Here is a 16,169-nt window from a genome sequence, read left to right on the forward strand (position 1 = left end):
TGCCACCACTGATGCTCCTTCACTCCAGATAACTTTGTTCCTAATGCCAAAGCACCCACAATTAGGTTATTGCAACGGATATTTTCTACATAACTTTTGCTTGTAATGTGAAGTTGAGCAATGAATGCGACTTGAATTACCATTCTACCAGTACTGACATTTCAGATAACACCACTTAGCACTTCTATACTGTACTGATTTAAAGCAGAGTTGGAAGGGGATGATGCATTATCCCAATGACCTACAAAGTAGGTCAGCATTACTATCCACATATTGAAGGTGTGGGATGAGCTGTAGCTGAGGCTAGAGGTTGTCTGAGGCCACCTAGTGTACGCAGTGCAAACTAGAAGGGGAAGAGGTGGAAACATACGGTAAGTTTTCTGCTGACTAGGTTCTGTGACATCTTATGGACTAATCCATTGAAGTCTGGAGCTTATTTCTTGAAAAAGTTGGATTGGGCTGTAAAACCGCAGTCCTACCCACACTTCATTTAGAACACACCTCACAGATACCAAATAAAAGCTTGGTGAAATGAATTGGATGCTCTTCTAGATAGGTTTGCAAAGGGCAGCAGGTGAAATCATACTTCAGCTAACTATGTGGACTTTCCTCTTTCTTTAACCCAGGCTTAACTCTATACATTAAGGAAAAAATGAGTTGTTGGTTTTGGTACAGAAATATTCTGGGTTTGAGACTTTGCAGAAAAGCAACGGCCCCTCCTTCCACACACCCACACTTCTGGTTGCTGATCCAGGGCCATATACTGCTGGAGCAAGAGAATCAGAGACAACACAATACAGCAGCTGACTACACTTCCGCCATACCAGCTTCACTGGTTTCAGATAAGCAGGCACGAGCAAACAAATAGTCATGTAAAAAAATGCTGTATTTATCCCTAACTTCCTGAGGTAGTTGCCAGGAGCAGACGCAAAGCAACTGGTAGCTAACACAACAATGAATGTGCATGGTCTGTCTCATTAGCAAACACGAGGCTGTAAATGAGGCTGCCTGGGTTTGGGGTATGTCAAAATGTTCTCAGAACATTCATGATTTGAGCAACTCAACCAAACAGGAAGAGCTCTCCATGCTATATGCAGCATGCATTCATTCACATATTCCCTTTCCCATCAACAATAAATTTATTTTAAAGCCCTAGCTACCCTTTTGCAGTACTGGTATTCTTGGGTATTAGTTTGACAACAGTGTCCACAACATTGGTGTAGCTCAAGACTGTCAAGGCATGTCAAGGCAACCTGGGGTGTTGGATGAAAAAAAACTTCAAAATTCTATTTGTTTAAAAAGAGCAAACACACACAAGAATTGGTGCCTTGCCACCAGCTAGAGAAAGAGAGAGACACTGGATTGCTTTCAGCTACATAGAACATAAACTAGATTGCAATCCTGTACACATATGTACAGTCCCAACTAGTTTCATATAATTGGATGCCAAATTAAAGCCGTAATTCTTTAAAAGTGCTTCATCCACTGCACATTACTTTTCAGTACTGTGATGAATAAATAATTCTGATTCAATTTCTACCCATATCTTTGTACCACAGTAGCATGATTGCAGAAAACTTCAAATAAACCCTTTCCAACCAGGCAGCTGAGTGTTAAGTTAATCAGTTCTGAATGCCATAAATATGAATTTACAAATGCCAGCTTATCCAATATAATTCCCCCATGTTTCTGGTGTTAAAGTGTGAATAACTCATGCAGCTGTTCACAATAAACGCTTTTGAATGCAATCAAGTAGTCTCTCTGATACTCATGTTGGGAAATCTGATCAAACTTGTTCAGAACACAGTCAAATATAAAGCACATAGCAATACAACTGTGAGAGGTTATTAGCAACCAGCAGAATTAAGGAGACCTGAAATTAAAAGACACTTGGTTCCCAAAAAGTTTTGTTACAATAAAACACAAAACAAATTTGGCTAAGCATGTCTAAGTAGGTTTTGAATATACAGATTTTAATTTTTTGTTTTGTATTATTATGCAGTTCAGATATTGCTAATCTGTGTTTACTAAAATAAACAACACACACTTCAGTGCAAAAGAACCAGCTTTTTTAGCACAACATCTATTAGAAGATTATATATTTAGAAAACTACTGACCTCTGTGCTAAAGCCCATTGTGATGCCTAGCTAATGCAACATAAAAACATTACCCTGCCAAAAAAATTAAAATATAGCAAAGCAAAGCTAACACCACAAACATCAATTCTGAAAACACCCTAAATGCTTAGCACAGATAATCATTCAGAGCCACAGCAATCAACATGAAAAAGAAAATAGCAAGGGCTGTAGCATCCCTTACCTTTGGGGCAAAAAGCTCCACATCCCATTGTACACTATCCAAGCCCTCATTTTCTCAAACACGAGGACAACTAAAAAGTCCCCTACTTTTAAAGCACTCCCTTCTGCTGCTGCCCTGTGTAGCTGTATTATGCTTTTGAGTCTGTATCTCTACAGAATACTCAATGCACATTGCAACTCGAAGCTCAATGCATCGTAGAACAACTGACTGACTGCCTATATAATTTAATATGATGCCACAGGAGACTCATAGACCATCTGCAAAACAAACTACATTTGCCATTCCCATCTCGGCAAATTTCATCTAGAAAGCTAAATGTTTTGACAAACAGGCAACCTCATTTATCCAAATGACTTACAGAATTCTTGGGCTATTACATTTTACAAAGCCCATCATCATTACAGCAGCAGGGAATCGGTGTAAGGCAGATATTAAGAAGGCCGTGGTGGGCAGTGGCAAAACATTTCCTTCACTCCCTCCCTCTCTTCACTGCCTCATCAACATCTACTCTGCAACAGCTCTGAACCCCACACCACAGATGTCAAGAGTTATCCATTTCTTCATCGCCTCCTCTCCTGTTCTCCCCTCACCCTTGCTCTCCACCTCTTCATTCACCCTTGCACTTCTTTACTCTGCCAATGCAAACATACATTTGAACATATATTTGCTGTGTTCCAAGATGCCTTGAAAAGCAGCAGGTGTGTGTTGAAATAACGTCCACCACACCCGAGACGTTTTATCATGTTTTTATCCCCCTTCCCCTCTTTCTGATTAACTCTGGATGGCAGTGAAGAGACTCAGCTGCCCAAGAGACCACAACAACAGATCCTACCCTAATCTCCTGGTGGTCCTCAAAAGAGCCTTCCTAATTCAAGAGCCAAAGAAAAGGAATGGAATGGTGAACTGGGAATTCACATCCCTGGTTTATGTTCCTTCCTCTCCTTGTTGCTCTGTTGGCCTTTGGGCCAGGCAACAGTTCTCAGATCTTCCGTGTAAGTGAAGTCATGGAATACTTGCGCAGCTCAGAGGAACCCAAGAGCTACCTTAAGTCCTGTTGTGCATACTGCTTTGGCATGGTCCTGTCTCCTCATTTCAAAAGGGGCAATCATGAAGGATGGGTGAGTTAAGTAGTTCAGAGTAGGGCATGGCCAAGTAGCTGGTTGGCGGCCCGTGCAAGTTGCCTCAACACGGATGAAATCTGTATGCACCAAGGTGCTCCACTCAGCAACCCAGGGCAGCATTCCACACCAGCTGGAGATTCCAGGCCAATCCCAAGGGAGGTCTCATACAAAGTTCATTACAGTCGTCTAATTGTGAGGTTACCAATACATGAATCTCACTGGTTAATATATATATGAAGGGAAACCAGTCTGCATCGAAACGGTCAGATTCAGCATCTCTCCAGAACGCCCATTAATTATTAAAGTGTTCAAGTGCAGTTAAACCGATTGCCAGACATTCCCTCTAAACCACTGGATTCCTTCAAATGGCCAGCTTATACTCAAAACCCCCACCCCAGGACTATCTGCATCACCTGGCCCTCACTCAGGTGGCTCAGGTGGCTCCCTTCTACTGGTCTCTATCCCAAGGGATTTATTTCCCTTATTCATTTTTCTCAATTTGGAACCAGGCCAGTCACTATTCATTTGTAAAGGAGCAGAGATCAGAAACGGGGCAGAAACTCAATTCAGTTTGCATTTAAAGGTGAATCTATCAAATTTGCTCTTTCCAAAACAACATGAGAACAGAACAATGGCCCTCTTTCAAAATTTGCAATGTTGTCTGAATTTTGCGGTGAAGTTCTCCCACCAGTTTACAAAAATGTGTGCATAAAATTAATACGTTAGTGAAAATAACATACAAGACTACATTACATCAAGGATGGCAGCTAGAAAAATTGCATACAAAAATGTGTTTAGTACAAAGAAATTTGTACAAAAATGCTGGTGAATTTTAATGGTTTTTTTTAAAAAAAATGAAATCTGGAGAACTGAATTTAAGATTGGGGGGGGGGGAAATGAGCAACTCTGAGAACCCACACTGACAGATCCTTCCACCCCTAGTAGAGACTCTCTGAGCTTGCCAATACAGTGGTGCCCCGCAAGACGAACGCCTCGCAAGACGGAAAACTCACTAGACGAAAGAGTTTTCCGTTTTCGAGTTGCTTCGCAAGACGAATTTCCCTATGGGCTTGCTTCGCAAGACGAAAACATCTTGCGACTTTGCTTCCTTTGTCTTAAAACCATTAAAACCAAGGGTGCTTTGCTTGAACAGCTGCAGTTGCGACTTGACTTCGAGGAGCAACTGTTAGCACACGGTTTGGTAGCCTTTTTTCAGACTTTGCTCATTTTTGAAGCTTTTCCAAAACTTCTTTTGCATCCATTTGGTAAGTTAAACTTTTAAAACTTTTTTTGTGGTTTTTGGATTTTGGGTTGGGGTGTTTGGGATTCAAGGACTTGGTGTTGGGGTTGTTGTTTTTTTGCAAGAATCTGGGAGCTTGTGGGGTTTTTTCTGCATTTTTATGATTTTTTGTGACCATTGGGCCATGTTGTTTTTTAAAAAATATTCTGAGTTTGAATTTCTGTGTGCTGGGTGGCTGGGGGAACAGTTGGGGAGGTTTTTGCAGGAATCTGGGAGCTTGTGGGGGTTTTTTCTGCATTTTTATGATTTTTTGTGAGCATTGGGCCATGTTGTTGTTGTTTTTTTAAATTGGGTTTGAATTTCTGTGTGCTGGGTGGTTTAGGGAACAGTTGGGGAGGGGTTTGCAGCAGTTGGGGAGGGGCTGGGGGAGCAGTTGGGGAGGGGTTTGCAACAGTTGGGGAGGAGTTTGCAATTTCTGTGTGGTGGGTGGGTGGCTGGGGGAACAGTTGAGGTTTTTGAAGACTTCGGTGATTGATTGTTGAAGCTTTTCCAGAACTTCTTTTGCATCCATTTGGTAAGTTAAACTTTTAAAACTTTTTGGGGGGGTTTATGGATTTTGGGTTGGGGTGTTTGGGATTCAAGGACATGGTTCTGGGTTTGAATTTCTGTGTGGTGGGTGGCTGGGTGCCTTTGAATTTTTTGGATTTGAAGCACAGTACTAATTTTTGTGTGTGTGTGTGAGTTTACGAAGGTAGGAGCTGTGCTGCCATGGGACCCAAGAAGACTGCTGCTGCAGAGGCCGGCGAGAGGAAGAAGGAGAAGGTGACGCTGGAAATGAAGGAGATCATCCGGAAGCACGATGGCGGAATGCGTGTAATGGACCTCGCCAGGGAGTACGGGAGGAATCCATCAACCATCGGGACCATCCTGAAGATGAGGGAGAAGATCCTGGCGACTGATGCAGCCAAGGGAGTCACCAGGATCGTGAAGAACCGCCCAGCTGTTCTGGAGGAGGTGGAGAAGTTGCTGCTCATCTGGTTAGAAGAGAAGCAGCGTGCAGGGGACACAGTGACTGAGGCCGTCATTTGTGAGAAGGCCAAGGCCTTGCACGCAGACCTTGTCCGGGAACAGCCAGGAACCTCATGCCAGCCAGAAGTCTTCAAGGCAAGCAGAGGTTGGTTTGACCGGTTCAAGACAAGATCTGGAATCCACAGCGTGGTCAGGCATGGAGAGGCTGCCAGTTCTGATGTTCCTGCGGCTGAAGAGTTTGCAGCGGAGTTCCTGGAGGTTGTGAAGATGGAGGGCTACGTTCCACAGCAGGTCTTCAACTGCGACTAGACCGGGCTGTTTTGGAAGAGGATGCCCAAAAGGACTTTCATCACACAGGAGGACGCCAAGTTGCCTGGCCACAAGCCCATGAAGGACCGTCTGACCCTGCTCTTCTGTGCCAACACAAGTGGCGACCTGAAGATCAAGCCCCTGCTGGTGTACCACTCGGAGAACCCACGGGCCTTCAAGAGACACAAGATCGACAAGGAGCAGCTGAGTGTCATGTGGCGATCCAACAGTAAGGCCTGGGTCACACGTGTGCTGTTTGTGGACTGGGTAAATCTTGCTTTTGGCCCTGCTGTCAAACAGTACCTGCTGGACAATGAAGGCTTTGCTTCTGATGGACAATGCCCCTGCTCATCCTAAAGGCCTTGAGGTGGAATTGTTGGAGGAGTTCAGCTTCATCAACATCATGTTCCTGCCGCCTAACACCACGCCACTGCTCCAGCCGATGGATCAGCAGGTCATCAGCAATTTCAAAAAACTCTACACCAAGGAGCTTTTCAGGCGATGCTTTGAGGTGACTGATTGCACCACCATCACCCTGCGGGAATTCTGGAAGGACCACTTCAACATCGTCACCTGCTTGAAGATGATCACCACGGCCTGGAACGGGCTCAGCCAGAGAAATTTGAATTGCGCTTGGCGCAGCCTGTGGCCAGACTGTGTGGCACCAAGTGACTCTGATGCACCAGAGTCAACAGTGGTGCAGGGCATTGTTGCCTTGGGGAGGACCATGGGCCTGGAGGTCACAGAGGAGGACGTCTGTGAGCTGGTGGAGGAGCACGACCACGAGCTGACCATCCAGGAGCTGGTCGAACTGCAGGCAGAGGCTGCGCAGGAGTGGGCCTCACTGGAAGAGGAGGAAGCAACTGAGGAATGGCTATCCTCCAAAGAACTGAGGGACATTTTCCTGAAGTGGAAGGATGTGCAGGCTTTTGCAGAGCGGCACCACCCTAACAAGCATGTGGCACATGACCTTGCGAACACTTTCGATACGACGCTCATGTCGCCTTTCAGGGAGGTGCTGAAAAGGCGGATGAAGCAGCAGACCATGGACAGGTTCTTGAGCAAGAAGCAAAGAGTGGAAGAGGAACCTTCTTCGAGTGGTCCCCCAGAGTCTTAGAAAATGTACTGTACACTTTGTTGATTTTTCTGTCATGTTTTGAAACTTAATTTATTGTTCCTTCAATTTTTGAAATGCTCTTTACAGTATGTGTGACTTTAAAGAGCAGTTAATAAACTCTTTTTGTACCAAATTTGGCTTTGTTTGGACTTTTTTTGACCATAGGAACGCATTAATTGATTTTCAATGCATTCCTATGGGATTTCGTGCTTCGCAAGACGAAAAATTCGCTAGACGAAAAAACTCGCGGAATGAATTAATTTCATCTTGCGAGGCACCACTGTAATATCAACAGGGGTAACCAGCCTCTCCTTCATTCAAAGCCTTTAAAAGGGGGACTGTTGTTAGCCTCCAATCACTCAGTAGTCCTCCTGATGCTTTCGCCTCCCATAGACCAGCTCCACTGTTGGCATCTCAAGGTCAGTAAAAGGAATACCACCCCAACAGCACAACCAATCTCTTTTTGTAGGGGACACCTACCTCTTCCAGGTATATTATCTCCCAGGTCATTTTTGAGGGGCTATTTAGCAAACACACTAAATCCAGCATCTAAGCGTTGGGATAGTACTGAAATACTGCTAAGCATTTCAGAGCTCTTCAAGGAGAATCATTTCATTGGGATATTCAGAATCCACAATCCTAACCTGTATAGGATGGCAGGGAAATTCTGTGAATACTTTTGAATCTGGCTGCTTCAGACATAACATTGCTTCCTGATATTTAGAAGGAATTTTTACTGTCCGGTGTTGCCCTCATTTAGGATAATAAGCTCCTGTGCTTCTTTTCTCCCAAGCTTAAAATTTCCACATTATTACTGGAAGTCTGATCTTTCTGTCTTTCACAAAACAGTGCTTTCTCAACCCCACAATTTTCAGCTTAGTGAAGACAGGAAGTTTATTGAAGAGAGGTGGGAACTCTCTCTCAGGTGGTTTTGCCCATCAGTTCAAGAAACAATTCAGAGGCAACATAATACTAATAGCTTAATTTGTGAAAATGGATAAATACCATATCTGCCACATAACACATTTAGCCACATAACAAATAAATACAGAAATAGCACTGGAATGGCTGGTTAAAAGGTTTTGTGCACAGAGGAGGAAATTTAATTAAACCATGTAATGCCAATTACTGTCATTTCTAATTATATTATGCTTTCCTAGAAATAATGCAGATGCAGGATTCTAAAGTTACCTGTATGTTTGATGTTAATAGGATAAAATTATCTAGGCCATGAGAAAATCCAGATAGCAATGGGAAGAAAATGCATTTTTAACTAATGTTATATGTTGTCCAATTTAATTACTAATAGATCTTCAAAGTGCTGATTACTTCAAAAGTAGCATGCCTCCAATGTGTGTGTGTGTGTGTGTGTGTGTGTGTGTGTGTGTATAGTGGAAGGAAGAGTGGAAAACAAATTTAACAAATAAATCAATTTTATTTATAGATCTCATGACTGATAAGCTGTTCCCTGGGCTTACAACAGCAACTTTTGATTCATCAGACCATCTTTCCTGCTTTGCTTCAGTTCTTCCACAAAACCTTTCTTGGAACAGCACTGGCTTTATGGACATCCTAAGCTTTCTCCACTTATCAGTTAAGCCACTCTATTATCTGGTAGTGTTTCTCCAATTTATTCACCTTTGATATATCCATCTTAGACACCAACTCCTCAGCACATTCCCCCCCCCCATATGATTCCACATTAAGATGGGTGGGGTACAAATAAATTAGTAGTAGTAGTAGTAGTAGTAGTAGTAGTTTTGCTGCCACTCTTTTTGCAGCTGGTGGCTTAACTAACACAGGGGATTTGGGTGTGCATATATACCAAGACACACTTTTTTATTGTCAGCATGTCTACAATTATGCACCCACATCGTCTGAACCCTAAATTCAGGGGATAGTTCTAAGAAAATGTCAACAGTGTAAAAATACAAATTTTAAAAACATCTCCATCTGACACTCTGGCCAGCACCTCTGCTGAAGATCCCTGCAGATTTCATGAATGCATGGAAAAGGGGCAGGGAGAAGAGGGAGGGGGAGAAGAGAGACCAGCAGATACCTGCCACTTACCTAGACTGCCTCCCAACTGATCCTCCTCTCATATTCATCAAGATTATTTACCTCAATGGTTTCCTTGAAAGTCAACCCCTGATGCACAGTCAGTTATTTATGGGCATGCTACTGTTTTGATGCAGTTTTGTGAGCTAGACAGTTTGCATGTTACAGCAGCCATGGAGGAAATAAAAATTGTAACTGCATAGTGAATTTTATTTTTTATTTTTTTGTTTTCTATACCTATAAGTAAATAGAATAGACTCCTTTATGTGAGCTATATTAATAATTATCTTTCAGAGTCGTTTTTAATATATAATCTGTAATCAAATGCTTCACCCACCCCCCTCCACACACATACATTATATGGTCATTATCTCAATAATGAAAACATATATTTTTTGTTTTTTCATTTTTTCTGCTCTGTACATTAGCCCAAACCTTTCATCTTTGTAACAATCTTGGGCTGATTACAGCCGACGTGTGGGTTATTCCTGAAATACTAGCTGGGAGATGTTGTCATCATAGTTCCTGCCATATAAGCAGACTATCATCAAGTGTGTGGTTTGAAAATTCCATAGTGTGTGGGGATTTTCTTGCTTGGGGGAGTTGTGGAGAGCCAGAGCGGAATTTATATAAAACATGCAACCTTCCAATTTCAAGTAATGACTGTATGGAGCAGCTCTAAGCCATTCTCCATGCTTTTAGTGTGGAGAAGAGTTAGGTTTCCCTGTTTTCAAGCTGAATTGTTTTACCCTTCTCTTAGTTTTCGATATATGAAATCGATTTTAATCGGTGCTTTTTTTTTCTAAAAAAAACAATTATGGGTACTCTCATTTTGACTCAAGAAAATCACCATTTTATAGTTAAATCAGGAAAAATAAATACAGTAAATGGACCAAAGTACAAAGATTCACATAATGTTTAGGGGTATGCGTAACCCTGCGTACCCCCAGAAAAAAAGCCCTGATTTTAGTGATCTGAACTGGTTTTATTGTGTCTTACGTATCTTGTGACTTTCTAAAGCTACTTTGAATTTATGTCATAAAGGTGGGGCATATTTATTTTTAAGAAAATAAATACTGTATAGAGATACAAAATCTAATAATGAAACCATTTGCTCCTTCATGAGAATTCTCACTAAAAACTACATATGCTGAGTCTCTGGCACTTTCTGGGAGAGAGAGAAAAAAATGGAAGTTGGTAAAACTATCTGTCCATGGTTATTTGGCTATAGTGATTATTATTATTGCTGTTGTTACATGCCGGGGGCTATAACCGCCTTGTTTTAGCGCACCCTTTCAACTGTAATGTGTAGCTGGCAGTTCCAAATGATATATAAATGGTTGCTAAATCGTTGTCATTTACTGCTCTTGTTGGCCACTTTTCTACTAAAAGTGCTGTTGTGTTTTGCAAAATAAGAGATAAACCATTAGCTAAATTTTTAAAAGAATGAAAATATTATAAAGTTTATTTATTTTTTTAAAAATTCTGTACCACCTTTCATCCAAGCAGCACAGGGCAGTTTACACTATAAGAACACAATAATGCACAACATAGTAACAAACCAAAATAATAGCCCCCCAACAATTTAAAAGGCCATAGATTTAATTAGCCAAAGGCCTGGGGGAAGAGGAATGTTTTTGCCCAGCGCCTAAAAATATGTAACAAAAGCACCAGGCAAGTCTCCCTGGAGAGATCATTCCACAAATGAGGAGCCACCACAGAAAAGGACCACTGCTGTGTTGCCGCCCTCCAGACCACCTGCCTCAGATGATGATTGCAGGGTCCAGGTCAGTTCATATGGGGAAAGGCAGTCCTTGAGGTATTGCAGTCCTGAGGCATTTAAGGGTTTATATGTCAAAACCAGCACTTTGAATTGGGCTCAGAAACTAACTGGCAGCCAGTGCAGTTGAGCCAGGATCGACGTTATATGCTCATCCCCCATGTTGTTTAACATCTACATGATCGTCCAGAGTTTTGGAATACATTGTCAGCAATATGCTGATGACACACAACTCTACTGTACCTTTGCAGGTGGGGCAATGGATGTGCTGGACCATTGTCTTGCCTCGGTAATGGACTGGTTCTCATCCAGTCCATTGAAGCCTCGGGGACCGCTTGGCAAATTGGTGTCTGGTAGTAGGCCTTGGTAGTGGCAGAAGTGGTCAGTAGCAACAAGGTGAAGCAGTGCCAAGTGATGCCATTTACACCTCCAATAGTGTCTTAAACACTGTAGATCTGCAGAGCATTGTGGGAAATTAAACTGTGACACCTGGTGCCTGGCATTGATTGCTGGCTACTGTTGAGGGGAGGGATAGAAGTAGGGCCCTGGCAGAGTGCTGGGACCACAGCAGCTGCCCAAGGGTGACTTCAACACAATACAAACTTTATCACATACTTTCCAAATACTAAGGTGGCATATTTTACCAAAATTACTAATGAAAAAAATATATACTCTTTTTTAAGCATCTTTTTCCAGTTGGACTCATAACACATTCTATCTAGACCCCCCTCCCCCCCCAAAAAAATGGCAAAAGCAAAACATTAGTTTATCTACAAATGCCAGAGTAAGCAGACTAGATGCAGACCACCATCCATGCTCCAAGTAGCCATCCAGAGTCTCGTAACAGAATGCCAGGCTGGATGTGGCAGAAAAGACCAACTCAGTTCTATACTTTATTAGAAATCTGGCAAAGCAGGCAGGGATTAGGGGACATGCTTTGTGTATAAAAGGTCCCAGGCATCTGCTGGTAGGGTTGGGAAAGACTGTCTGAAATCACAGAGTTACTGCCAGTCAGTACAGTATAGAAAATAAACTGTGCAGAGTAGACACACCAATGGTCTGACTCACTATAAGGCAGCTTCCTATGTTTCTTTTAAAGCTCTACATCCATAATAGACAGCCTGAATCTGGGCTTGCAGCCCGTGGTTTAATGTATTACCAACTTATCTATCATGTAAACAAGTATGTTCCAGGTGTGCAGACAGTCCATCAGGCTGTCTCCTTATTAGCCAAAAGGCACGTGAGCCAAGGCATTCCGTTTATCAAAACTAACTTGGGATTTTCGTCTTGGGTAGCTTCAGACACCGAGCGCTGTATGAATTTGGCTCGCCCTTCTCCCAGGGGTTATGAAAGCTGGAGCAGCTGGGGTCTGTGGCAGGAGCACCTGCATGCAAATGCTGTCATGTCAGCACTGAAACTCCAATTAGGAACCCACTTGCCAGAAGTAAATGCAGTTTGACATCAGCCATCAGTAAGAGGAAGGAAATGAGGGGCAGAAAGGAAAGTGATAAGAAACAAAAGGACTTTACAGAACAGAGTACGAAGCTTTTCATTTGCAATTCTCATTTACGCCATTTTATATTCAAAATCAAGATCTGACTCAACCCGAGAAGAAGTGCATTTCTTTTCAGATATGCCTTTGAAGTTACAGTGCAAATTCAACACATGGCTGAAAGTAAGCGAAGGTTTAGCTAATTAATTTGGCACAAGCTTGGCTTCCGATAGTAATCAAAGCTATATTAATAGTGCATGTATGCTCTCTGTTATACAGGACAAAAACAACCACCAACTCATTTCTTTTTAATTTGGAACCGTGTTTGAAGTCTATATATGTCAAGGTTTCTCCCCTACCTGTTTATAAATGTTTGTGTTTGGGGGGGGGGGTGGTAATTTATAGAAGATGTGTATAAATCTTGTGCTGCTTAGTACTTGGTTAAATATCTGTGCCAAAGCTGCTTAAATGTAATAGTATACAAGGGAAACAAATGACATTTGGTTTTTAAGGAAATGAGAGCTTTAGCAGCTCAGAGTTCTAAAGTAAACACTTAAATAGGTAATGCTAGAGAATTCTCATGCTGCCTCCTCACATTTCTGTATTTATTTTTTATCTGTGGGATCAAGCGCATTAGAGAGAGAGGCCTGGAAAGCCTTGCCTCAGCCATCATTCCAAGCTGTGTACATCTGTGGTCAATTTTCCACACTTTCTTCCATAAAAGGTAAACGAGGCACTGTACTTGCAACAGGATAATCTAAACAATATGAACAATGTTACTGTTAAAGACCATCTGGCTCATCCAGCACAGCTCTGAATTTTTAACTCCTTGAAGTAAATCATGAAAATCAGGCAGTTGGTTTTTAGCTACCTGAAATCTACTTTAAAGGGGTCGCAGGACATCAGGGACTTTTAGAATTCTTCTCCCATTTTGAGACAGCTTGCATCCTGAGCTTTCTGCAAACCAGGGCTGGTGGAAACTGTCACATAGAATTTTCTGTAAATGGTCTCTAGGGTCTTTTATAAGAAGCCTCTACCATTGTGGTTTCCTACAATTAGATCATTATGGGAGTATTTACGAGCCTTAACATGTTTACTCAGAAGCAAGTCCAGCTGAATTCAAATGATTCTTCCTTCCTTGTAAATGTCCTTAGGACAGGCATGTCCAAAGTCTGTTTTGGGGGGCCTAATGCAGCCTGTTGGTCGGTTGAATCTGGCCCCTGTGGCAACAACAACTTCAATCTTTAAAAGCTCAACAACTTCGATCTTTAAAAAAAGCTCAACAACTTCAAAGCTCAATCCTAACCACTTTTTAAAATCTGGCCCTCTTTGAAAAAAGTTTGGACACCCCTGCCTTAGGAGAACTGTCTTATGTTCTTGACTCTATCTTCATAAGCTTGTTATAAGAATTCTAAGGTCCCAAATATAAAATAAATGTTCATAAATGTACAAGACAAACACATACATAAGTATATAAACCAAGCGTCTGAAATAATACAGGAGAACAATCCTGAAACCATTTTGACTCTCCCAGTGACCTCAAATACTTCTCTGCAAGGAGGAAGGAAATGGGAAAGCCTCTCCATTGTCTTTTGCTTACCTATCTTAATGGCATGTGTGTATGAACAGGGTGAGCCTGTGACCTGGATTCAGGAATTACAAGCATTTATCATCACAAAAGAATGCCCAGGCTGGCCAGGCAGAGTAATCACTGGCCATTACCAGGTATCCTGACAAAGAGGATCTTTGTTGGAGACCGCCTCCTTCTGTGATGTATGTATGATGGTTGTTTTTTTTTGGGGGGGGGGGCATCTCTGGCTACAGGGTGGACAATTTCAAAAGTCTATATAAGGGATTGCACACCATTGTTCTGGGTCGCTCCTGCCTCCTAATAAAGATCAGGCTTACTGGCTGCCTTGCTTCTCAATATTCTCTGGTTGGCCTCTGTTATTTTTTCCTTCAGATAGGGGACCTACTTAAGGACTCTATATGGGCTTTTATATGTTCTTATAACAAGCACAATTCAGCTAAAGTTAAGGGAGGGAATACATCTCTCTTCCATCCAAACAATGAGCTGCCAATCAAACAAAAACCCTTTAGACACTTTGGGTCGTTTTGTTATTTATGGTTTATCATTTTAAATTGTTAATTGTAGAGTTGTAAGATTTAACAGCTATATAAAAAATGAGGAGCAAAGAAAAGAAATTCTGGGTTGTATCCCGTGATGTCCCTAGCCCTCAGCCACAGTCTTTCCCACTATGATGAGTTGCATCCAATGCTGAACCAGCAAGGTTTCACTGGTAAAATGGGACTTCCTCTCCCCCTACCACATGCACCTCAAAATCTGATTCAGGTGGTGACCCAACTGTCAGTACTGATAGACCAGCTGGCTCGGCCCCAGGTGGATCATCTCCCTCTCAGCCTTCGTGCTGCGGAGATTCATCAACCATTGGCTCCGACGTAAATCAGCGACTCAAGCTTGCTGATTTGAGCACACTTTACTTAGCAGAGCAAACTGCACAACAGAATAGGCTTGAGGCTGTTTATACCTACTAAAACTACCGATTTATTATACATAAATCAGGACAAAGAAACATGTCATCTCTCCTTGCCATCTTCTCAGAGAGAGACTCAAAAGAAAAAGCAATACAGTGGTACCTCGCAAGACGAATGCCTCAGAAGACGAAAAACTCGCAAGACGAAGGAGTTTTTCGTTTTTTGAGTTGCTTCGCAAGACGGATTTCCCTATGGGCTTGCTTCGCAAGACGGAAATGTCTTGCAAGTTTGTTTCCTTTGTCTTGCAAGTTTGTTTCCTTTTTCTTAAAACCGTGCATTCAGGGGGTGCAGTTGCGACTTGACTTCGAGGAGCAACTCATAGCACGCGGTGTGGTAGCCTTTTTTAGGTTTTTGAAGACTTTGGTGATTTTTGAAGCTTTTCCAAAATCCGTGCTTCGCAAGACAAAAAAACTCGCAGAACGAATTAATTTCGTCTTGCGAGTTACCACTGTACACTGAGCGGAAGTTCCATTCACGGTACCCAGCAATCTGTGCTGGACTTTAAACTGACAATCCCACATATCTGCAACAAAAGGTGGAATGGAATCTCCCAACCCCCCTGGAGCGAATTTTCTTGGGGAGGGAGATATATGTGGCTGGAGGGGGTAGAAGAGAAATTTCAGCTGCACACACAAAGATCCTTGTGCCAGCAGAACCGCAGCATTAGATATAGCCCATAGCATTTGTTTTTAAATCATTTTTAATGTAATATCTGTGTACATAGGTTATAAAATACTTTATGTAAAAGTGTGTCCTTTTTTTGGTGATTCATTTCCTCTTTTTTGATGAGATGTAAGTGGCCACCCAGCTAGAAAAAGGAAGGAGAGAATAGTCCTGGAGATGGAACTATTTTATACAGCAGCTGCTGGCCTTTGTGTAGGACATAGGTTGCTTCTGAAAACAGACAAACTATATTTAAGCAATATACTTAAGGCTAATATTGCAAGAAAAGGGTTAAAGTTATCTTCCCCTTTGCAGCTGTGCAAACTTTGGCTGCCTAGGTTAACAAAACAGCAGAACTTGGCTTCAAAGAGTCTCCTCCCCATTTTGAATTACTTCGTTAAATAAAATTACAAAGCATACTTTGACACTTCTATAGCTTTTCCATTATCTATCAAAAAGTGACTTTCATTTTGGTGGAAACAAA

The 16,169-nt window shown here is 42.1% G+C and overlaps 2 protein-coding genes across 3 annotated transcripts in view; one reads left to right on the forward strand and one right to left on the reverse strand.

Moving 5' to 3' along the window:
- PARVA (parvin alpha) overlaps nt 1–16,169 on the reverse strand; it is a 78,620-nt gene that overhangs the window by 34,666 nt on the left and 27,785 nt on the right. The window lies entirely within an intron of this gene.
- On the forward strand, nt 5,191–6,048 carry LOC307211384 (tigger transposable element-derived protein 1-like). Its single transcript, XM_079967957.1, has 2 exons — nt 5,191–5,255; nt 5,424–6,048. Exon 2 carries the CDS (start codon nt 5,450–5,452, stop codon nt 6,017–6,019), a length of 570 nt encoding a protein of 189 aa, XP_079824083.1. The 5' UTR covers nt 5,191–5,255; nt 5,424–5,449; the 3' UTR covers nt 6,020–6,048.

This window comes from Podarcis cretensis (genome assembly GCF_951804945.1).
Source record: "Podarcis cretensis genome assembly, chromosome: 1".
NCBI classification, from domain to species: Eukaryota; Metazoa; Chordata; class Lepidosauria; order Squamata; family Lacertidae; genus Podarcis; species Podarcis cretensis.